This window comes from Periplaneta americana, chromosome 9 (assembly GCF_040183065.1).
Source record: "Periplaneta americana isolate PAMFEO1 chromosome 9, P.americana_PAMFEO1_priV1, whole genome shotgun sequence".
Taxonomy (NCBI): Eukaryota; Metazoa; Arthropoda; class Insecta; order Blattodea; family Blattidae; genus Periplaneta; species Periplaneta americana.
This window is the reverse complement of record NC_091125.1, coordinates 132,290,035-132,315,373: the sequence shown is the minus strand read 5'-3', so window position 1 is coordinate 132,315,373 and position 25,339 is coordinate 132,290,035. Positions and strand designations below refer to the sequence as shown.

The following is a 25,339-nucleotide window of genomic DNA, read 5'->3' as shown; positions in this document are numbered from 1 at the left end:
CGAACTTCAGTCGTGGAAGGGGGTAGCAAACGGTGTTTCCGGTTCTCGACCGTTAATCCAAAGTTTAGCCAAGTTAATATTAGAAATGTTAGTAAAAATAAAATGATGTCCCTGTACAATTAAACACGTGGGAAGTAAATCGTCAACGTACAGGATGAATTATTTACAACATTTGGCTAGGATAGACAAAACAAGAATTACGAACCAGCTAGCTGACATGTACAGTCTTAGACACAGAAATGACCCATCTCCTGCTGCATGAATTTGTCGATGTCCACTTCGGGCAGCGTCTGGTTCATACGACTAGGGAAAGGATGTTTATTTTGCACCCAATTTAGCCCTTGAATATGTCTTTGTTATGGATTATGTATAACATTTTATCTATAACCAGACAAAAGCAACAAAAAATAAAACAAAGAAAAACAGATCAGAGTCTTCCATAAGAAATTCGTTAAAGTGTAAATCTAAGCTTTCACGGAATCAATCGAAGTCTTCCGAAGGGGACTTAGTGTATGGCAACCGGTCATTTTTTTTGTCTAAGACTATACATCTATTATCCGGCAGTACATCTCACTTGGCGATATGTGTCAGAGGAAGAACAATAATTGTTTGTATACATCTGAAGTCTGATTAGTGTAATATGTAACTAGTCAGCGATGTATGCAATGAAGGGGAAAAGGAACTGACCACTCTCCCCCATTATCTCCTGGCTTAATTGCCTCATAAGTGATGCCTTATTGGTGTCATTTATGAGGTTCAAACCTGTCTTCGGATAGTTAACTAAATAACGATTTTAAATTAACTACGAGGGAGAAGACGGCCGAGAAGAATTCTCAAGATGATTCTTAAATGCTACGTTGGAGACGAAAAGAATCAACTTCTGACCTTGATTAAGTTCATCATGGTGGACACTACAGGCTCCTTCTCATAAGAAGACTGTTAATGAGCCATATCGAAATCTTCGCTCAAATTGCGCACACATCGGTAGCGGTAACAGTAGTAATAGTAATAGCTCTAACAAGTATAGTCCCGTCGCTCTAATTTCCGGCAGCCAATCGCGTTGCAGGTCGGCTACATTTAAACGTGTGCGTCTTGTGATTCGCTTATGAAGACTTTATTCATTTCTTAAGACTCGATAAATACTTAATATAATCGCCCGCCATTTTGGCTTTCGCAGAAAGCACACGAAGACATTATTTGCCGCTCAATTATTTGCTGAATTACAGTGCGTTTGATTTATTATCATAGGAGCTACGACATGATAATGTTTAACGGTGTGGCAAACAGATTCCTCGTATGGTAGCTCGGCAACGAAAGAACAAAATGGCGAACGATACTACCTACCTAGACTTTATAGAGCCTTCACTTCCTAATACGTAAGCAAAGAGGCGGAATCACGCCGGAAATAACAGCGTCGCGACTATAGTAGTATTTTATTTAATTTCGTACAATAATACACGATATAAGAACATTTTTCTTTTCTTGGCAAGAATACGTTTTTATTTATTTATTCATGTTTATTTATTTATTTCCTTATTTATCCATGTTTATTTATTTATTTATTTATTTATTCAGTCATTCATGTATTATGTATTTTCTGCTATTTATTTCATTATATATATATATATATACTTATTTACTTATTGATTAATATTTATTTATTCATTATTTATTTATTTCATTTTTCAATCCAGTTTATGTAGCACTAACTGAAGGTTCGAGTACCTGCACTGGTAGGCGTACCGTACGTTGAGAAATCCTATAATAAACCATTTCGTCGTTGTTCCTGCAATAACTCCTATGTGCAAAATATAAAATTTTTCAGTAGGAAGAAAAAACATATTTATTCATCCTATGGCAGCCGTATATAGGAGACTGTGAATTCTTACATTTTCGAAACAAAGAAATATAATTACATATAGGAGATTTTATTATTTGCTGTATCACTATTTAAGTTATTTAATAGAGCAAAAATCTGAAAATTGACAAATATGTCACATAAAAGTTACTGCAGGAACAACGTCGATTTGCTTTACATTTTGTTTTTATTTTAACGGTTGACAGCGTTTACTTTCCAAACAGCCGCCATATATCATCATGTCGGACATATGACAAAATCAATTGAGTCTGTGTAACGTTGGTATGTCCACAGAGCAGAAACAATGGCTGGAACCAGCTCAGGAATCGAGCTTCTGGTACCAACGGTATCTGACGTCATATTCAAGTACACGTGGGTGATCAAGAAATACGCACGTGCCATAAACAAGCGAGACTCATTTGACAGTCCGTCCTTCGACTTCAACGTGAACGGCGTTCAGACGCGGTGGAACATGTCCATACGCTTCTGGAAGGGCCCCGAAGGTAAGCGCCTCACCAACCCAGTTGTCCTGTGCCTCAACCTGCTGAGCTGCAGCATCGACGAGCCCGAACAGGCGCGGGTTCGATTCCAGTTTGGGGTCTACAACGTCGAGATAAAGCAGTGGGAGATGTGCCACGTCAGCCGAGTGGTCCTGCACCTGCAGAACACCCACGAGATGCTGTCGCTAGGCTACAGGGATCTCAGCATATTGGAGCGCCACATGGAGCCACCCGGCGGGGATGTGTCGGTGTTCGTGAAGCTGCAGCTGGTGCAGACAGAGGCAGACAAACATAGTTTGTCGCAGGACCTCGCAAGGATGCTGGCACATACGACCACGTCCGGCGACAACGCAGGTAAGGCAGTCTTTATATCTGTAAACCTGCCAGTGTTCCAATACAAGATTAATCTCGTGTGGTAAAAGGCTTCATCTTCATTTGTTTGTAGTATTCTTCAGTTCCTTCTATTGTCTTTCCTTTTCACATTTCTTCTCAAGTTCTCTTTTTGTTCCCTTCCCTTTCTTGCTCTTGTTCATTTTCGTATTTTCTCTATTTTCTTATCCTCCTGTTTGTTTTCTTCCCACTTCCTCTCTTCCATCATTACTTTGAGCTTTCTTCCTTCTTTTCGATGTATTCGTTATCTCTCTTTCCTCGCTAATTCAATTTCCCTTTCTTCTCTCTATTCATTTACCTCTCTTCCCGTCTTATCATTTCCTCCCTCTTCGTTATATTAATTTTCCTTTCTTCTTTTCACTCGAACACGTAACTCAATCTCTTTTATATATTAATTTTTTACACTTCATCTTTTTTCCTTATTCATCTTCTTACTTCCTCCTCTCTTTTCTTTAATCCATCATTTTCTTTTATTTTACCTTTCTCTTTTCTATCTTCCTTCATTACACATTAATCTTTCCTTTACTGCTTCTTTCTTTTTTCTTCCTATTTTTTCTCTTCTCTTTATTAAAATCTTTCTTCCTTTCCTCTTTCTATAGTTATTTAATTGATACCTCCTTCATTCTCTTTTACTTCTGTTTTTTTTTACATTTAACCTTTTCTTTATGTTCATATCCTTCCTTCCACCTCTTTTCTCTTTAATTCATCATATTTATATTTTTTCCCCTCTTCAAGTCTGTCTTGTATACCTACATTAACCAAATCTGGAGATCTTGAAATAAAATATTCAAGAGATGAAAAAATATTTTTTCTGTGTGAAATACCTACAATTTCTGCATGCTTAAGCAACTGAGTCTCAATTTAAAATTTCTTTGTGTATTTTTTCCTCCTCTTTTCAGAAAAAAAAATGTACATATATGCCGTGATAATTTTGATTTTCCGTAATAATTTTCCCTTTGGTCGTAAATTTTGATTTTCCGAAATAATTTTCCTTTTGGCCGTAATGCCATAAGAGCCACCGGCGTAGCTCTGTCGGCTAAGGCCTGCCGATCCGGAGTTGCGCTTGGGCGAGGGTTCGATTCCCTCTTGGGCTGATTATCTGGTTGGGTTTTTCCGAGGTTTTCCCCAACCGTAAGGCAAATGTCAGGTAATCTATGGCGAATCCTCGGCTTCATCTCGCCAAATATCATCTCGCTATCACCAATTCCATCGACGCTAAATAACCTCGTAGTTGATATTGATACAGCGTCGTTAAATAACCAAGTGATGCCATAATAGTGGGGGGGGGGGAATCCGTAATAGTTGGCACCTCTGCTCTAGATACACCTATAAACCAATAAGGAAGCACAGATTTGACATTTCGTCGAACATACGAAGTTTTATCTTTGACATCTGCGTATTTCAGACAAGCAAGCAAACATCTCGCAGACACAAGGAAGCACATATTAGATATTTGTTGAATATCCGGAGTTTTGTTTTCTTTGACATTTGTGTATTTCCTCAAATAGGCCAGCAGTACCTCGCAGACATGCACGAGCATAGATTTGGCATTGCTATTAAATGTGTGGTCCTCACATTTGCGTACATTCCGAGATAGACCAAAAATATCTAGCAGACACATAGGAGAACAAATTTACATTGTCGCTGAACACCTGAAGTTGTGTTCTCTCTAACATAGACGTCTTCTCCACATTAGGTAACAAATTCTAATGAGATGTAATTATTTGCAGGAGACATTATGCTGCAAGGTGACGGCGAACGCAAATTCCCTGCTCATAAATGCCTCCTGAGCGCCAGGTCGCCGGTGCTAGCCGCCATGATCAAACAACACGACGAGATAAACTACAGTGGTGACGAGAAGCAGGACAAATGCCTGGAGCTGCCCGGTCTCAGTGACGAAACCCTGCAGGAGCTCCTGAGATACATCTACACAGATCACGTTGACAATCTGGACTCTATCGCGTCCACACTCCTGCCTGTGGGGGAGAACTACCGCCTCCCCGGACTCAAGCTACTGTGTGAGCGAACACTAGTAGAGACTATCACTCCCGAGAGTGTTGCATCGCTACTCCTGTTGGCTGATCAGTTTGGCTGTGATGCCCTCAAACGGGCAGCTCTCGCATACTGCGAGGACAACGCGACGAGTATAAAGAAGTCATTAGCGTGGAAAGTGATGGAACTCGTGAACCCAGACTTGTTCATGGAGGCATGTGAAGCGGGACTTGGGAGCTCCATCTCCAGCAACTTGGACAGCATCCCCAGCGACACCGAGGACATCGGTTTGTGAAATGAATTTCAGGGTTCGCTGGAGTCAGAACCACTTTTATGTACAAGGAGCCTCGCGTTCCAGGGACATAAGAAGAATTCCAGAACCCTTAATGATATCCTGCATTTGTGCCGGCGAATGCGTTTCAATACAGTTGTAAATACTTCACATCTTGTGCGAAGTTTCAGAGTGAAGACATGAAATAAGAACTGAATAATATAATATTTATCTTGATTTGTCTTCAACTTACGTGGCTGGTCAGATATAAAGTTCCTTGCACTGTTATACTATCTAACGACTGGCAATTCTTTATTAAACAGTCCTTTAAGCTACTGGTACAGAAACTATTCAGGGACGAGGTAAGACAATAATTAATTAATTAATTATCGTCCTCAGTCGTATAGTGTTTTCATGCTCGCCACTGGATCCGAGGGCTGCCACTTCAAACCCAACTGAGGGTAGGAATTCAACAATTCAACAGAATTAGACCCTAATTTAGATAAAATTTCATTCTGCTCACATTTTGCAGGTAATGGCACTGAAATGACAAATATATTTATTGAAAATTATTGACATTAATCCCTATATACAGTATTATACATTTAAAATTTTCTTCCTTTTAAATAATAAATTAAAGAGTTCAGTTTTGAGCTTTCCTCCGCAAGACGGAGAAAGAAATGGTGGAAGGTGTAAGCCTGCACATTGAAAGGAACTTTGTCCTTTCGCAGTGCAGGTGGAGTCGAGAAAACTCGCTCGTGTGCCACCAGACGTCTTCCTTCGGCCACTCCATTTCAATGCCACCAATGTAACTTCAGTTGCACGTGGAATTGAACTTCTGGCGGATGTTTTTCTTCCAAGAAGTCAGAAGAAGGAAGTTAACGTAATTTATTGCAGTCCATTCAAATATGTGTCACATGGACTACCATTTATCCTGACCATTCTTAGTTCTTACATACACGGAGAAAAATGGGTTCCAACTTCCGTAACAGGGAAATGGAACCTGCACTGTATATAATAGACCTTTCCTACTACTTGTATATTGTAGAGCAAAATTTAGCTAGACTTTTAACCTCTAAAGAGACAAGCATGTATAGCAAGATTACTTCTCACAGGTTTGTTACAAATGTGTTAAATTAAATTTAACGCGATTTCTCTATCGTTTTTGTCCTTTGCAGAGTTTTTCTGACGTAGACAATTTTCATTCCAGGGCACAGTTTCCGAGTGTTATTGCAAACATACCTGATCAAACGTTCAAGATCTCACGACAAACTGTTTTCGTTTTTACTGCATTTACACATCAAACCAATTATTATTACTATTACTACCACATCCAAGACATTATTAATATTCATGAAATAAAGAGTGTTTACGTTAATGCTTGGAGCTGTTTACACAATTTGTCAATAAGTGGCCTTAGGAATGACACACTCACATGCTAATCATCTTCAAGATGTGATGTCTATTCCTTGTTTGATTACACTATTTTTGTGGAAGATAGTGCTGCAAATACGTCAAAAAAAGATAGCAGAGCCATCATATATTTATTTCCAATTGCAGGAAACGCTCGGACACGTCAAACAGAATATTTTAAAAGACATTTTTTCACAAAAACAAACCATTCTTGATATCATTGCTGTGCGAGTTGTGATGTCATCGGTAACATTTTTAAATGACACCCTGTATTTTCCTTATATCATCTCAAAGATTTTATTATTATCCATGGCTACAAAAGCTATTAATAGTTTTATACAACAAACATTATGTAGATAACTCTACATAATTTATGGTCAAAAGAAAAAAAAATCAACTAAATAAATATTGTCCTTGGGATCTCATTCCGAATCTCACATCTATGCTCTGAGCTAGAATGTCTAGCTGACGGATAGCTAGTCAATAACTGCAATTTTTTAGCACTGTATAATTTGATTGTATTATACTTCATTTTATATCATAACTTCCATTCAAAACAGAATAATCCCAAAAGTATGTATCTTAATCTTAGATATATGCCACGACCAAGCATGTCTAACAAATTTAATAAACACACAGAAATATTAATATAAATATAAGCGATTTCTTGTATTGCTCAAACTGTTGTGTATACAGTAAGGGACGCTATATGTGATCAGCTGACATTCGCTTGTGAAATAAATTTGTGATCCAACATTTTCCTTATGTTATTGTGATATTAGGTAATGAACTATAATAATTGAAAGATAAAAATGTAAAAGTGTAAATTTCCAGTGCAGAAGAAGTGACATGTATGAATACATTTTCTTCTCAAGGGACCACGCTGAAGTGGTGGATTACAAATCCTGTAGCAATATAGCAACTATTTCTGTCCATTAGATTAAAACATTATCAACAGCACTGTTGTTTTCTCACAATAAGTATAAATTGTCTTAGAAGAGAATCGAGACAATAAAAAGAATAGATTATTTAAGACACTGCTTATGTACCTCATATCAATATGTGCAGTAAAACCTGTTCTAAGTAGTCACCATTCTTCTGAAAAAATAAAATGGCTGTTAACAAAATGGGTATTAAATTAATGTGAAGAAATTTTGGAATGTGGACATTGGTTTCATATTATCGCATGATTAATTGTGTAATAGTGAATATATATACGAAATCACAATTTAACTTCTTTAATTTTAAAGTAAAGAAATCAGCATACAGCAGACTCACAAAATTCTGAAAATATTTATTTGTAGAAAAACAAGTCTTTAATGCTACCTGTTACATATTTCTACATTTCTCTTTAGTAACGACATTCTTTGAATCAGCACACATTTATTGGTTTCTTATCTCTCTCTCTCTCCATCGTACATCCTAAAAAAATTATGACTTTGTATATTGGTACGTGAAGTACGTAATAATGGAGCAATTCTCCTAAAGGCCAGCAACAAAAAAAAAAGAGAGGGGGTAGGCATTATTTCCAACAGATGACAGTTATTCAGAATTACCAACCATAAACAGCATTTATTAATAATTCCCGTTATCAATGTAGTTCTTTCAATTCTTTAATGCTTATGCATATAATAACTGTTTAAATATTCAAATTACGTCATATTATTACTATTATTATTATTATTATTATTATTATTATTATTATTATTATTATTATTATTATTATTATTATCATCATCATCATCATCATCACTATTCACAATAAATTATTATAATTAATATGACAGTAAGTGCAATGAATGGTTTTAAGATTCTTGTTTGCATTTGCAGAACAAATTTTCAAGCTGTGATGCCATCTTCAAATGTTTTTAACTAGAAGAGAGACCTAGTGCTTAAAGCTTAAATCTGTCTCCAATTGTGAATGCAGTTCCTTCTTATGAAGAATTATTATGACCACATCTAATAGTTACTGCGATATTTATATGAACTTTAAGGAAAATTAAATCAAGTGGCTATTTCAACAGGTTTTACGGTACATATTACTATTAATAATAACTCCATGCCAGATGTGACACTGCTATGCATTGTATCCCAAAATGTATTCTACACCAATATAGTAAAAATTGACTGAGTGCTCTAAAGGTCAGAAATATTCAAATTCCTTGGTTGAGAGGTCGGCTACCAAGATAATGAATTTAAGACAATTTCAATGTTTCAGTAATACTATTTTGCAGGAAGGACTCAATGAAACTGAACCCCTTCAATAGAGCTGCCTTGTAATATAGGAATAATATGTTTGGCTAATACACTGAGACCTAGATCGACTCCCGAAACCAGTGCTCCATGCCTATATGTGCACAGAGATTAGATGACCTGGTACATTTCCATGAAAACTCAACAATACTGCAGAATGTGATCAATTTTCCCAGAAACAAAATAAAATTTAAATCACTATTAGATAATATTATGAACAATATTTTCGAAGTACTTTTTAAATCAGGCCTTAAAGGTTATATATTGTTTTCAAATAGAAATACCATTAGATACTAGCAAAATAATACAACAGACTTTCTTTTCTATGGAGCTAGAAATAAATTTAAAATTTTCAATGCCACAAAATTCCCTTAATTATGTACACGGCCGTGTTTTATTGTTATTAGCTACGAACTCGAAATGTGACTCACAGATGCATCAAGAAGGTTTATCGAAAATGTGACTGATGTACGACAATAATTTGTCTTATTACTTTATATTTGATTTATTAGCTTTTATTAGTATTATGAGTTGTATTTCTATTCTGTCACTTTTATGTACTTTTCGTATTTTGACTATGTCAATTGCCATGCAAACAAATTCAAATTCATGGTGTATTAAGAAATTATTGTGATAGTGCAAAAAATGTATTTTCTATATGGAAATGCACATTTTTAGCATCCTTGATACCAGAAATGCACATGCTGTTTGTCTATCCATCTATCCATCTGTATACAGCAATTTCTCCCAAGGATCTGGTGTATATAAACTGCTTATAAAGTTTTTAGAGTTTCTGACACATCTACATCAGTACCGATTGACAAAGAAGACTTTGATACCATTTACGAACATAAACTATCTACCAAAAAGTAATTTGGCACTGTTTTTGCCCCTTTAGAACCTCGTGGTACCACCTCTTGTTGCTATAACAGCAGCCACCCCATCAGGCATGTTCTCCAATAGTTTGTGTAGGATATCCATTGGAATGCGTCACCATTCCTCTTGCAATATGGCACTCAGTTGGACAATGGAAGTTGGCCGAATTTCCCGAAACCTCAATCGCCGGTCCAATTCGTCTCAAAGGTGCTCAATGGGATTGAGATCTGGACTCTGTGCAGGCCAGTCCAAGTGGTGAACATTATTGTCTGCATACCATTGCATAGTAGCCACCGAAACATGGCATCTAGCACATAAAATCCTGGGTGCCCAATTACTTTTTGGTAGATAGTGTAGTATCATTCGTATTTTGAAAGAAAGGAAGTCTAACCTCAAAGGTGTTATTGTGTTCTTTGAAAAGAATTACAAAAGGAATGCTTAAAAGAAGAGCATTGCAACAATACTTTCCTAACCGGTTCAAACTAAATTGCTTAACTGTTATATAATCTATATATACATGCCAAGCTCTTTTTGAAAATATCTGTAAAACTGTAATACATATTATTATCTCTTGGAGATGATGAAATGTTGCAGTACTGAAAATTTATACATACAAATTACTGTGAAAGTACTTATTCTAGATTTTCTTTAACTCAATATTTTTTATATAGTGTATAGTCAAGTTTATCCCAGATGGAGCAAAGTTAATCTGTTATGGTTTTAATTTTTTTTGAGTGGGGAGCATAAATTGCTGTATAAAAATAAAATTGGTTTTAATTTTTTTTAATGGGGAGCATAAATTACTGTATAAAAATAAAATTATCACACCATGCCAAGAGTATTGTACAAACTTACTAATCCTCCCTATTACTTCACTAAACACGTACTTTCTAACAATACTTAAAAATAATCTGGTTTAACCCACTTTACAGTACCACTTATAACATCTATAGCACTCAGTCATTTCTTCACTAATACTACTTCTATACTGCTCATCAATAAATAATTAATCTACTTTTTATGGATGTATGAATAATGTTAGCTTATACGAAATGTGTCACAATGGTATTGTAGAAGTCCATCATGTCAGCATCCAAACAGCACGAAAATATCAAATTTTGCTATAGTAAAGTGACATTTCAAATTACAAATGCTCCAATATGTATATAAACCATGTATATGGAAACCAAGAATTGAACTAATGTATTTAAGAGACTTAAATGTGAAAGACTAACATAATAAGTTACCACAGCTGCAATACAAGTCCTTCAGTTTATATGTTTTTTCCAGGACTGTTTCCAACAATGGAGAACATACATGGGTATAATTTTTCGTCAGAAGTTCATTCTTTTGGTGAAATATAGATTTGGAAACTTAAACTTCATCTTTTCCATGAAAAATGCAAAATAGACTGTGATGAAGACTTTGAAAAAGTTGTTGTTTTCTAATGCCAGGCGTTTGAAAATAAAGTCATTTGACCTCTTGCACTCCAATATACTTTGAAAAAGTACACCTATTCATTAAAGTTCAGGTGTTTCACCAATTAGAAAACACCATTGTAGCAATATGAAAGCGCAAGTATCGATTATTCTCGGATATGCAATCGAAAGACAACTAGCAAAACGTCACGGAGGCTGGAAATCCAATACTGTCGCAGAAGGTTATGTTCTGTTACTATAATAATTAGCGTTAATTGTAAATAATATTCAAATAAATTCAATTTGTCATCTCGTTTTTCAATGTCTAAATCAATTTCAAGGTTATATCAAGATTAATGTTTATTTTACTCTTAAGGTCAATGACATTCGTGTCTCGGAAAAAATCAATACTTTCGCGTCTGCGCACATTTCACAATTTACGAGATATTGCACAAGGTCAGTTCCGCTCCCCAGTCAGATAAGAATAACATGAACACTTATGAATAATTTCAAGTTAGAAATATGGTCGAGCATAAAAAGTCATATGAAACTTGCCTATAATGGTAATTATGACGCTTGTATGAAAATTATGAAACTCGCTTGCGCTCGTTTCATAAACATACTCGCGTCTTAATTACTACCATTATAGGCTTGTTGCATAATGTACTATTATTGGTGTGAAGTCACAATATGCATTACTCAATCGCTTCATAGAAATTTACTGTGATATCTGTTGTTGTTGTTGTTTAGTCATCTGTCCAAAGACAGGTCTAAACCTCACAAGTAATATCAACAAGGCACCACTTATGAGGCAACTAGGCCAGGAGATAATGAAGTAGGGTGGCCAGTTCCTTTCCCCCTACTGTGATATCTATTAACCTGCTTAAAAGCAAGTTTTATATTATCCTCACATTATAATAAACAGAATTAATCATTAAAGAAAAGCTCATGCTGGCATTACCTTGTGGACATGGTGCTGAGAATTTTGGCTAACAAAAACCCAGTAACATGTCACCTTAAACGTAGTACCAATCACTTGTATTTCCAGATCAGTAGCTTAGAAGTGATAATGTTCATGTTTTTCTCACCTAATTCTAACAGTGATTGTAAATATTCGAGTAATATAGTACTGATACACTGGTATAGATATTTAAATTGTACATGCTATTACTAAATTAAACCTGTGATCCTTTCTCATCCCTCACTGAAAGATGAAAATAAAAATCCAACCATAGACAAAAGCAAAGGTAAGAAGGAGTAATGATCTGTATGGGAATAAAATGTAATAATGGTAAGAAACGAAGCTGTGTTGGAAAGAGTGGATGAAGAAAAAATGATGCTGAAACTGATCACAAAGAGGAAACGGAATTGGCTGGGCCACTGATTGAGAAGAAACTGCCTTCTGAAGGTTGCACTGGAAGGAATGGTGAATGGGAGAAGAGTTTGGGGCAGAAGAAGATATCAGATGATACACGACATTGGATCATATGAGGAGACAAAGAGGAAGGCAGAAAATAGAAAAGACTGGAGAATGCTGGGTTTGCAGTGAAAGACCTGACCTTTGGGCAGAACAGTATGAATGAATGAATGAAGAAATGAATGGTATTGGTGATGCTTCATGTAACAAAATGTTGTACAGATGGAAATTTAAACATTGCTTTGATATGAAGTATGACAGGAGACATTATGATTACTTATTTACTCATTTATAAATGGCTTTTAAGGAACCTGGAGATTCATTGCCGCCCTCACGTAAGCCTGTCATCGGTCCCTATCCTGTGGAAAATTAATCCAGTCTCTACCATCATATCCCATCTCCCTCAAATCTATTTTAATATTATCCTTCCACCTACGTTTCATGTCTTTCAGTGTCGCACTCGCAATGCCAATTGTGGATTACTTTTTAAAATATTTCTTGAAAAATGAGGGGGGCAGGGGATGCTTCAAACCGGTGAGCCCCTCCTGACCACGGTTCGAATTTAGCATAATAGTCTCTTTACTTACTTTCATCATGGCTACATTCATTCCATTCCCATAGATACGGGAATAGTGAATCACAAAATTCAATTACATTATAATTATATTATATTCCTTCCTTTTCCACGAAACGCACGCATTTCTATATTGTGCGACACTAAATCACTCAGCTATACTCTCTTGCGATAGGAAGGGAATGTAAATGCACATCCGCATTCTGCTCTATGAGTGATAAGGATGACGCAGCATGTTTAGTTCGGCATTTCTCCGATACAGTTTGACACTTAGTCACACTGTACACTAGACTTACATTCGGGAAGTTCCAGATTAAAATCCCATGGCTGACCAATCTGCTCAGGATCTTTTATGTACAAAATGTCTTTCCTTGCATTGAGTATGGGGATCTGTTCCAGGATTTGTGGTGAAACAAAAAGTGCAAAAAATCAAATGCTTACTGTAACAATACCAAGAGCCACTTCCAAATGCTAATGTTACTAATAGTTAGGCTATGAACCAATGTACAGTAGTGGCAAAAAAACCGGACCGACCCTTGTAGCTGATACAAAAGAATTCTGTGCTGTGCATTGTGTCAAACTGTGGTAATTTCAATATGGATAGTGAAGCCAGAGGTATGTACTGCTATTTAATGTAAAAATACGCAGTTATCTTTGCTGAATAGAGGTAGAAATGTAATAATGATGCCAGATGAAAATAAAACTCTCAAAATTTTTTTGTCTGTAAGTTTGAGGCACTAAAGGAAACAAAAGACAGTAAGAATCGAACAAATGCAATAAATTTCATTGTTACAATTAATTATATAAGATGGATGTGTTTTGTGACTAGCAAAATTTGAATCTGTGACTCTGAAATCAGCTACAAGGGTCGGTCCGGTTCTTTTTGCCACTACTGTACCTTCTGTGACCACACCTTATAATGCCACCTCCCCTCACTATAGGAATGATGGCATCGAAGTTGCATATAAAATTAACTGTGCCACACAGCCTCTCTCAGTAATATCTCGGCATTGAGAGCAGCTACAGAACTGTGTCAACACTCGTTTGATTTGTAATTGCGAGTTCTACAATATCAATGTGATAATACTGTATATATGTACGATACACTTTGAGTGAACCACACTAAAAATTTTACTGTGAGCTGTGACTAATTTCGGAATGTCGCTTCATAATATGAAGAGGAAATAATATTGCATGTCCTTCATTAATTACTTCTCTAATCATAGATCTATAGCCTCCATTTCTAAGACAAAACAAGCATGTCTTAAGCAAGCCTGTGGTGCTGGTAATACAGAGATTTTCTCCGGGAGCTCCAGTTCCCCTGTGGGATCCCAAAAAATCTCCATCATTATCTTATCTCATCATGGGTGTAGCATAGACCAGCCTCCTTTGACTCATCCTGGGCAACGACTCTATTGGTAAACTGGTCTACACAACTGGCTTTATATGGGCGAATGACGAACACTCAAGTACCCGTCAATATAAAAAAAAAAAAACATTCAAACAAACACAACTATAGTTCCATTCTTGAAATTGGGTGACATATTATACGTGCTAGTGTATTCCTGATATAGTGAAGAAGAAAATAACTAGGAATCTAGGTAAAACCCGGATTGATTCCCACTTTCACTATAAAATGGTTATTGTTATGCAAGATCTCAATCCCTACTATCTGTTCATTGTGAACTGGCCACTAGATGATATGCAGACTGGCTGATAGACGGCAGCAATCCAATGTATCAACAACTATGTACCATACCAATGAAGACGTTGTTATAAATACAGAGTATAGCTCGCACAAGAAACGATTACCGAAAAGCAATGGTGGCATGTGTATATAGGCACGCCGAGGGGGCGAGAGATATGGGCCAATGGAAGTACTATCCCTTCCAAGAAGATGAACAAATGAGGACATTGCTGTGGAAATAAAGAATGTAGCAAGAGAATAATTCGAAGCTAATTAAACGCGCAACATATCTTTACGAATGAAATAATAATACTATGCGATACAAGACACGTATTCACATGCAATGGAACAAACTAAAGTCGTAATGTAACTATCAAAACGCAACTGATTCTATCGATATCATTTCTCTTCCAACTGTACTCTTGAATATCGTTCAAGCTATCTCGTGACCTTTCCTGTCGCCCGCTCTTCCCTATCGCATTGTTTCATTCGCATTCCTTCCGTCAGTATTCCCTGCTTGCGAGACCTATACCTACTTTAGTGTGATGCATTCAACTAGGATAGACACGAGTCAAAAGACATTTCTGGCTTATATTGGGAAGCTATAAGAAAAATTATGTAAAAACCAAGATTGCAGCCACTAAATAGAAGTTCTTTACAATAACTATTACTCTATCATTAGAGATGTGAAATTATAGCATTAATTTTTGCATTTATAGCAAAAATGTTTTCAAAATAGCATTTTTTAGCATTAATTATTTGAATAACCAGCATTCGTTATCTAATACTTGTTTTGGTATTTCATATATTTGTGGGGAGTAAGTGAAAATGAGATATATAGCCTAAATGGTAACGAACATATTTGATCAATGTTACAATGTTCAGTTAAATAACTACAGTTCCAATTAGATTGCCAAAAAAAAGTGTGCACAGCTATACACTAAGAACGACCCATTTCCTATAACAGTATAAATTCAACAGCCATGTCTGCAACCAGCAATTATTGTAATTTAAAAATCAACAATCCTTATATTGCAAACAAGTAGTCCCTCCCTTCAACCCTGTCCGGAAACGACACCTTCGTTCATGTCAGAGAGTATCAGAGTTATACTCTCTGGTCCATGTGCTCACTAGAAGATGAAGGCAAATATCAATATTGCACATGCTCGGTTCACGATAAGCCAAACCCCACAAAACCGAAGTTTCTGGCCATGTTTTTAAGAATGAAACAAAATGTGAAAAATTTATTCAAATTGAAATTAAAAAACAAGATTATGCATTCTTCAAAATCGCTCATATTTCGCTGAAAATACAATTTATCGTGGTAATATCCATTTATAGGATTAATTCACAATTAAGAAATTGCCTTTAAAGGGTTTAAATTGTGAAGAAATGTAAAAAAACTAAAAAAGAGGAGCAAAAATTATGGTTCCTGCTTTCACCTATCATCACTGATTAGAGTTATGCCTTACAGTTTGCTCTCTTCAGTTAACAAGGCTGTAAAATGTCAACTATGCATACCTACAGTATACCTAACTTCTGGTACAAATACAACAAGATATACAAAACTGGAAAACACAAAGGAATAAAAGTGTTGACTCACCCTGGCTTCACCTTGGCAAGACTGCACTCGATGGCCTGGTACCTCAGTTTGAGAAAGTCCGGCCTCAGTGAACACACCTCTTTCTTCCGACGAGTGTCTGAGTCACCATAGTCCAGGTAATACAAGGCCACTTCACTCTCCTCAACGTCGTAATCATCCACAGTCACTTCAGTCACTCTGGCACGGTACCATTTGTCATCGTGACTGAATGGAGCTGCAACAAGCTGGTCCACTGTCATCTGAACAAACAAACAAATTTCATCATCTGAACAAACAAACAAATTTCATCATTTAGAAATCTAAAAGTCCATAAAAATAATAATAATAATAATAATTTATTAATATGAATGTATTGGTCAACAGTGATTAGGAATGCAGTGATGGTGATGATATGATGATGATGATGATAATAATACAGAGTGATTTATATAGAACTGACACATTTCTTTCATTAATTGTTTCAAAACGAATTGTGCTAGCGACAACTTATTATACCTAAAATGTAGAGGAATTTTGGGAGATTATTTACCTCTATAGCAAATGTTGAAAATGTCCTCCATCCTGCATAAGGCACAACTCAACACGTCGTTCCATGTTACTGGCCACTCGTTTTGTTAGCTTGAATCTCCTGTGTGATGTTGTGCTTCAGACCGTCCAATGTCTGGGGACGTGTGGCGTAAACCCTGTCTTTTAAGTAACCCCATAGAAAGAAGTCCGGCATTGTCAAATCCAGAGATCTCAGTGGCCACAGCTACTCAAAGGGCATACCAGAGAGAATTTGGTGTTCGCAATCCTCCCAAAAGAAACACAGTACTGGGACTGGTAAACAAATTGGAAACAACTGGATCTCTGGTGAGTGAAAAGGGTAAGCATCGTTCATCTAGGCTTCCCACGGTTGTTGTTGACGTAAGAGCACGACTGGAGCAGTCACTCAAAAAATCATTAAGACGTTTGTCGCAGGAGACAGGGTACACCTACTCAATGTGTCAGAGAGCCTAAAGTCATATAGCGTTACGGTTATTCATCAGCTACAGGAACCAGATAAGGATAAAAGATTGAATTATTGTCGTTGGTTTCAGACGTTCATTGTACAAAATCCTACCATATTGTCCATCACATGGTTCACAGATGAAGCATGGTTCCATTTATCCGGTTATGTGACGACCGAATAATTTCCAGGATCCTGTGGCCACCGAGATCTCCGGATTTGACAATGCCTCTACATTTTAGGTATAATAAGTTGTCGCCAGCACAATTCGTTTTGAAACAATTAATGAAAGAAATGTGTCAGTTCTATATAAATCACTCTGTATAATGGCTTGAATTTCAATAAAGCTGTATGTATCAACAACACAATGTAAATGATAAAAATAACAATAGTAGAATCCCGATTTAAGGTGACCTCCATTTAACGTTTTTCCACATTTAATGTTAAATTTTCACAGTCACAGTAATTATTACACATGATTAAATACATTTTTATATTTGATTTAATGTTATTCACTCTGCTGTGAAACCCTCATTGTCCTTAAATATTTTTTTAAACCTCGAATAATGCAACAATAAATGCATTTCGATTCAACATGTAAAATACAAATTTTTAAATTCTTTTCAGAGTATCCTGCCTCACTGCCACGTGTTAATTGTTAATGGAGTAGGCCACACGATCCCCACTCCCTCCCCAAGTCTACATGAAGCTGTGTACCTGTTCATCTGCTAATTCCCGCTCTTTGCAAGAACCAATCATGAGCAGAATAACACACAGTAGAACAGGCCACAAACTGCCTGCTAATTTCCCCCCTTTGCAAGAACCAGTCACAGTTAATGATATCCATAACACTTTCTCTCGCAGAAAAGGTTAATTTAATTCACGAAATTGAAAAAATTTCGAAATGTGAAGAGATATCTTCACATTTGGTTAGTGAGAAGAAGACTTGACTGACACCCAGCTTTCCCTTAATCGTTTCTTCTTTTTTTAATTATTCTTTTCTTTCTTTTTTACAGTATTATCCATATTTACTTTTTTTGTACAATATTATCCATAATTTATTTACTGTAGCTTTTTTTTTGCAAATAAATTGAATTTTTGCAAAAGTATTCAATTTTTTAAACAAAAATAGCAAACCCTTATTTAGTGTCAACCCCCATTTAAGGTTAATAAAATTATTCTCTTACCCAAGAAAAACGTTAAATAGAGGTTTTACTGTATTACTTACAAATTGCTCTTAAGGAACCCGTAGGTTCATTGCCGCCCTCACATAAGCTCGCCATCGGTCCCTATCCTGTGCAAGATTAATCCACTTTCTATCATCATATCCCATCTCCCTCAAATCCATTTTCATATTATCTTCCCATCTACGTCTCGACTTCCCCAAAGGTCCTTCCAGTCTCCCAACTAACACTCTATATGCATTTCTGCATTCATCCATACGTGCTACATGCCCTGCCCATTCTACTGTATTAGTTATAGTAAACATTTTGCAATTATGGAAATTCTTCTTCTTTCGTTGCAAGGCTAGGCTATAAAGCCTATTCCGACGCAAAAACATCATCTGATCTGGCTATAGGTCCTCCTATTGAACTCCAGCCTTCTGGTTTATATTGAAGTACTTGTTTTGTGAATCTATTTTCATCCATTCTTTCTACTGTATGTGTTGGAACCATTGCCATCTTTGTGTTAAATGAGTTTACAAAAATCTCCCCTTGCGGAAAAACTACTTCGACACAATAAAAGCTTGGTGATGGGGCTGTCACCTCCCTAAACTCAAAGTTTATAAATTAAAAGGATCAAATTTGCTGCTATACAAGACGGCAGTTTTAATGTATCTGAGACAGGGGAAAGTGGTTCAGAATTTCTCTTGTACAAATTTTGTGAGTTCTCATACCTTCTAGTTTGGAATGTAAATTATGAAATTTAAAATAATACATTTTTCTCATAACTATTCTTGGAGTCACTGGTCACAAATCAATACCAATATAATGATATGAATTTTCGTTGGATACTTTCTTTCTAATTTGGTTAAGTCAGTTGTTATAACAGAATTCCAAATTGCTGATGCAGTATTTCCGTTCCCAACATTAAATCATAAGAATTGGGAATCTGGGAAGTCTGAAAGATTTCACCTTACCTCTTTAATGGCGTGGAATTCTCGGTTCTCTTCCTGCCTGTAAAATTCAGTCATTTCTTCCACCAGGTGATCAAGTTCCACAGCTCTTGGCCCTATCACCTGCACAGCCAAACAAAAACATATTTTAGAAAATAAGTCCTATATTTAATTATCTTATTAAACTATAAAGGAGGCTATTCAGAGCTAATTTGTAATGAGACAGAAAGAAGCAATGATGGAATCTGATATAGTTTACAATATTATATCTATAATCAATTGAAACCTAGCAAGTGCGTGGCTTAGTCTACAAGAAGTTGCCACACTTTCCTGTACAGGACTGTGTCCTGTATTGCACCAACTTGCTAGAGTTGCTGCAGTTCCTGGGACCTATTCCACAAAAGTATGGAGCGATACTTTAAAAGTTATTCTTTTCTTTTTTTATAACTAATACGAACTTACGGGGATCCTGAAGGAAGTAGGTGTGGATTAGAAAGAGAAAAGGCTATTCTGGAACTCATATGAAGCAACAAGTGGAAGTCAGGATAGGAAAAGAAATGACAGAGGAACGTAGAATAGAGACAGGAGTACAATAAGGATGCCCTTTATCACTTACACTGTTCAAAATTAGCTTGGAGGATTTACTGAAGAACTGTTTCCAGAACTGGGAAAGGACAGTAATAAGAAAGAAGAATAAAGTGCATAAGTTTTATTGATGATATGGCGTTGTTAGCAGAAGGTTAGGTTATTTTTTTTATTACGACACTTTATCAACATCTTAGGTTATTTAGCGTCTGAATGAGATGAAGGGGATAATGCCGGTGAAATGCGTCCGGGGTCCAACACTGAAAGTTACCCAGCATTTGCTCATATTAGGTTGAGGGAAAACCCCGGAAAAAACCTCAACCAGTTAGCAGAAGAGATGATACTAAGAGATATGGGTAATTTTCGCAAAACTTATTTGATGTCTCCAAGCTAAAATAATAAAAACTGACATATGTTGTTTCTTAAATTATAACATTAAATTTCTCTTAAACTTTTTTAAACACAAGTTCCTAACTTTAAGAAATGGTATTTCCCATTTGAAGGGTACACGGGAAAATCAATCAAGGTCCATCAAAAATCGAAATTGAGTTAATAATGCCATCTTATAGTGGAAAGGAAGTACTATCATGTGGTCTAGCTAGTAATAAGAAATCATCGTTCTTGACATTCCACTACGTCGATTTCTATTAAATATACACATAACAAAGTATTAAGTGCTCAAACTTTAAATTCGTTTTTCTCGAAACTTTCTAAAATGGACCTTGATCGTTATTCCCGTGTACCCTTCATTTATATATTATTACAAGATCGATTTAAGAAATGAGGTGTCCTCTCTAGCATTTTGTTTTTGTTTTTCAAATATTTATAATACAAAATGTCAATATTATGTTGTTTTTTTTTTACTGCATTCTTTAATATCTATTCTTCTATACTATAGAAAATGTTTAACAAATAACTGGAATTGTTCATGTTTTACATGCTTTAAAATTATTCCCGAGTGTGGTTCAGCTCCGTTACCTCAACTTCGTTACTAACAAAATAGTTAAAAATTATGTGCTAGATATTGCTAGTGTCCGTAGAAGAAAGATCTAATTCTTAGTATATAATATATTCAAGATGGTTGTAAAATAGAAACTGTGTCCTTTAACAAGCTTGAAATCCAAAATTGTGGTGAGTATGTTAATTCAATCTCACTCTGTTACAAATACATTTAATTAACTACAATTGGATAGGGATATCATCATCTGTGCATGTCGCTACTAAACTGTTGAAAATTAAAGCCCTATAAAAGATGTGTAGTACAATGACTTGAAGAACCACACAGCAGCCAAGACTAAATTATTGTACTTGCTTTCAACAATATTGGTACATGAAGGAAATGTGGACCCCTATTAAGTCTTCTTTATTGACGAGGCATGGTTCTGTTTGAGTGGCTATGTTAATAAGCAAAATGATTGTCATTGGAGTAGTGAAAATCCACACTGTAGTCTAAAAATTCCTCTCTTCGATGAAAAAAATTAGAGTAAAATGTGCAATAAATGAGTATAGGGTAATTGGACCCATATTCTTTGAGGACACAGAGAATTTCCGTTATTATGTGCACAATATACTCTTTTTTTTTTTTTTTTTTTTTTTTTTTCAATGAACCAACAGATGAGGAAAAATCGTACGGATTATTTTATGCAGGATAACACAACTGTTCTTACTGCAGACATTTCTATGAGAAAAATAAATGCAGTTTTTGGTGACAGGATTGTGAGGGGTGGTGTGTGGTCCCTGAGGAGCACTGATTTAATTCCTTGAGAATTTTATCTGTGTGGGAATTTCAAAGGACGTGTGTAAGCTAAGAAAAAAAAATGCATTTCATCAACAAACTCAAAAACAATATACTGCCATAGTAAGCAATTTTTTTTTCAAATTTGTGATATGTATATCTACGGAATCAGGGCAGCATTTCTGACGTGTTGAGGTAATAACAATAACGAAATTTCAATTTTTTTTTACGAAAAAATGACGTTTTATTAATGCCAGCCAGAAATCATTGTTTTCCTATTAGCTGAGAGCAACAAATATAAGTGATTTTTTTACACATTAGAGATGGAAAAAAACATTTATTTTCAAGAACTGTTCTGCCTGTTCCAGATCACCTGAAACACCAGTTCTCAAACAACAGTTCCAAAATTACCCTGTGGGATTTCTTGTGAGCTACAGACAGTAATCATCCTTTTAAATGGAAAAGGAAGAGAAGTAGAAAAAAAAAAGTTTGTAACAACCAAAACCACTGTCTCGACCAGTGGTGATATTCAGCCGGTTCACACCGGTTCGGACGAATCGGTTAAATTATTTCTAGGTAATATTTGCAATTACCATGGACATGCAGTAGCATGCAAATTAATCCGAACAACGTAATTACTTATGCAAAAACACTCAAACGGGATAAAAAAAGGATCTAAGACATACCTCAGTAATCTATGTGGCCTCCCTTGTTCCTAATAACAGCTCTGAGACGATTTGGCATGGATTCCACTAATTTCCCACAGTTATTCTTCATTTCTTCATCACGAAACCATACACCAATGAGGGCAGAAATCATCTTCTCCTTTGTAGAACAATCCATTTTTTGCATTCTTCTTTTGCAAATTGACCACAAGTTCTCAATGGGGTTGATGTGGGGTGAGTTGCCTGGCCAGGGGAGTACCTGAATATTCTTCTTGTTGAAGAATTCTGTAGTTTTTCGAGACGTATGGCATGGTGCCAGGTCTTGTTGGAACACACCTCTGCCATCCGGAAATGATTTTTGCAGCTGGGGTACAATTCTGGTTTCCAATAAGTGAATATATTTGTCAGAATTCATCATTCCCTTGATAGGTATTAATGCTCCAGGCCCTTCATGTGTAAAACAACCCCAAAACATTACTTTAGGGAGGTATTTGGGTGCTTGTTGGAGATGAGCTGCTGTTACTTTTTCGGATCCTTTCCGTACGTAAGAAACACTGTGGCCGTGGACCTCGAAATGAGACTCATCGGAAAAAAGTACATTCTTCCAGTCATTCACTGTCCAGTGTCGATGTAATTTTGCCCACATTAAGCGTTTTTTGCACATAACAGGGGTTAGCAGTTGCTTCTTAATAGGCTTACGAGCCCTTCGTCCAGCTTCCAAAAGCCTACGCCGCACTGTTGTGACGTGAATATTCGCCCCAGTGGTAGCCATTAACTCGCGGGTTAAGTCAACAGCAGTTAGTCTAGGATTTAATTTACTTTTCCTGACAATTAAACGATCATCTGCAGGTGAAGTCTTCCTTTTCCGGCCACAGTTTCCTTTTTTCTGGGGTGTGATGGATCCAGTCTCCCTGTATCGTTTTATGATCGAATTAACAGTAGCCAAACTGATGTGACATTCTGCAGCAATTTGCCTCTTGTGTCATAGAAGAATGCTCTGCTAATGTTATAATTTTAGACCGTTTTTGTGGAGTTGTATCCATTTGTGAAGACGACAGAATGTACACAGGATTGCAGTATTAAGTCTTCAACACAACTGAAATGCTTATAAGTACAAAACGACAGGCAAAATGTCACATATTATAAAAAAAATAATGACAGGCCTTCAACAATGGAATTACACGTACTACAGATGTCAATTAAAGCGGTATGAGCAGCTGTGAGGCCAACAATGACAGAAAATGTAAAAATATGTCGTGTTAGGATTAATTTGCACGCTACTGTATACTGTTTAACATAGGTACACATGAGAGAACTGGTTGTTAAATTTCTTGAATATCACCACTGGTCCCGACTATTTCTAACTATAGATACTGATGTGTATGCTAACTCACCTGTACCCAAAACCGTCCAGGGTGCTCCACTGCAGACACATAGACTTCCAAGAATCCATCCTTTCCAGTGGCTATCAGTCTTTCTGTATTGTGTTTTTTTGCTTGCTCGTCCTGTAACAACACAATAGTATCACTTTTGAGTCACATGCCAAAATGATTAATGAAATAGTTATGCTACACTGTTATAAGCATCATGGTCCAGTGATCACTTTACTTTCTCTTGATACGAAATATATAGAGAAAATATTGGGATGCTACAAAAAATTAGTTTATTAGTTTCAAGATTTTTTCGAAAATACTGTGTGACACAGAAGTCAGTTGACAAATGGGAGTAAAACTGAAAATTTTATAAGAGAGAGAGGTGGAGGTGGGAAGGGGGAAAAGAGAAAGAGAAAGAGAGAGAGAGTGTGTGTGTGTTTTTTTTTATGTCACGTGATACTGTTCATTTTAAATTTGCTCCCATTTTATGAGCAGAACAAGAAAACGTTTTTCTATATACAAAGCTTTGTTAGCTGACAATAGAGAATCATTTTCATTTGAACATTTGCACAAGGTATTCATTGTACATTGCAACTCAGGTCTCATAATATAGATGAAATAAAAGTTTATGAATATAAGTTAGCATTTTCTGTTTTGAATAAAATTTATATTTTGAAATGTCTTAAATTTCACTTTTTTCTCTTCTGGTCGTCATTCTAGGTATAATTTATACCTCCAAAGTAAACTATAAAACAAAATATTTAAACTGTTATGAAATATTTTTTTATATTATGGAGTATATTTCTGGCATTCATAATTGCATATTTTGGCCTCTTTTAAGACATAAAATTCCTAGCCCTAATGACAGTTGTGTCCATTAACACTTTCATTCGTGTGCAACATGTGCAGTGAGAGCAATGAGTGGCTTTCCCAAGCACTGCTGATTATGCTTACTCTTTTCTGTTCTTCCACTAATTATTTCTTTAATGTTTAGGTGAGGGGTTTGGACTTTTTCCATTGCTGGTTGTCACAATCAAAAATTAAGACACAATGTTTCGAAGGGTGGTTCTCCCTTCGTCTTCAGGTGGAAAGAAGGAAAGAAAGGAAAAAACCTACTGTTGGGATCGTTACGTACAGCTATTCTGTATGACTGATCGATTGATTCCTGGCTTCGGTGGAGATTCTAATTAAGAAAAACTCGAAGTCATTAGCAGTATGTTGGCACTAAACCAACGGAATAAAAAAATGGACGTGAAGTGGCTAAAAATTGATGAAAGACACACAAAAGGAGGGGGCGGGGAACTAAAAAAATGAACAAGTGTTATAACACCTCGATAGAAAATAAAAGAAGGTAAAAAAGGAAAAAACTAGTAACAAAGGACATGATAAAAAACTACTACTGTCACCTAGCGGTAGCAGACATTACTACTAACTACTAAGCTGCAACAGTAGGTTGCATTGTCTAATGGTGGAGATGACCCCAGATGGTCTACGTGGTGTTGGTGACAGCATTCTTCCCTTGTATTGAATATTTCTGATGTCTTGTTCAACTATGGGTAACATACAAGGCTAAAGGTATATAAAACACTAGCTCGACCGGTCCTCACTTATGGTACCGAGGCATG

At 36.1% G+C, this 25,339-nt stretch overlaps 2 protein-coding genes across 7 annotated transcripts in view; one reads left to right on the top strand and one right to left on the bottom strand.

Annotated features, from left to right (window-relative positions):
* LOC138706527 (speckle-type POZ protein B-like) overlaps positions 1-12,131 on the top strand; it is a 49,129-nt gene extending 36,998 nt beyond the window's left edge. For all 5 annotated transcript variants that reach the window (XM_069835911.1, XM_069835910.1, XM_069835913.1 and 2 more), the window contains 2 exons: positions 2,153-2,712; positions 4,479-12,131. In XM_069835911.1, the coding sequence (XP_069692012.1) occupies positions 2,153-2,712; positions 4,479-5,035 (1,117 nt within the window). In that variant the 3' untranslated portion in view covers positions 5,036-12,131. The remainder of the gene's footprint in view (positions 1-2,152; positions 2,713-4,478) is intronic.
* Positions 1-25,339, bottom strand: part of LOC138706526 (tudor and KH domain-containing protein homolog) — a 117,206-nt gene that overhangs the window by 74,280 nt on the left and 17,587 nt on the right. For both annotated transcript variants that reach the window (XM_069835909.1, XM_069835908.1), the window contains exons 7-9: positions 23,736-23,846; positions 19,381-19,479; positions 16,253-16,491 (exon numbers count right to left, since the gene is read on the bottom strand). In XM_069835909.1, coding sequence (XP_069692010.1) covers positions 16,253-16,491; positions 19,381-19,479; positions 23,736-23,846 — 449 coding nt within the window. The remainder of the gene's footprint in view (positions 1-16,252; positions 16,492-19,380; positions 19,480-23,735; positions 23,847-25,339) is intronic.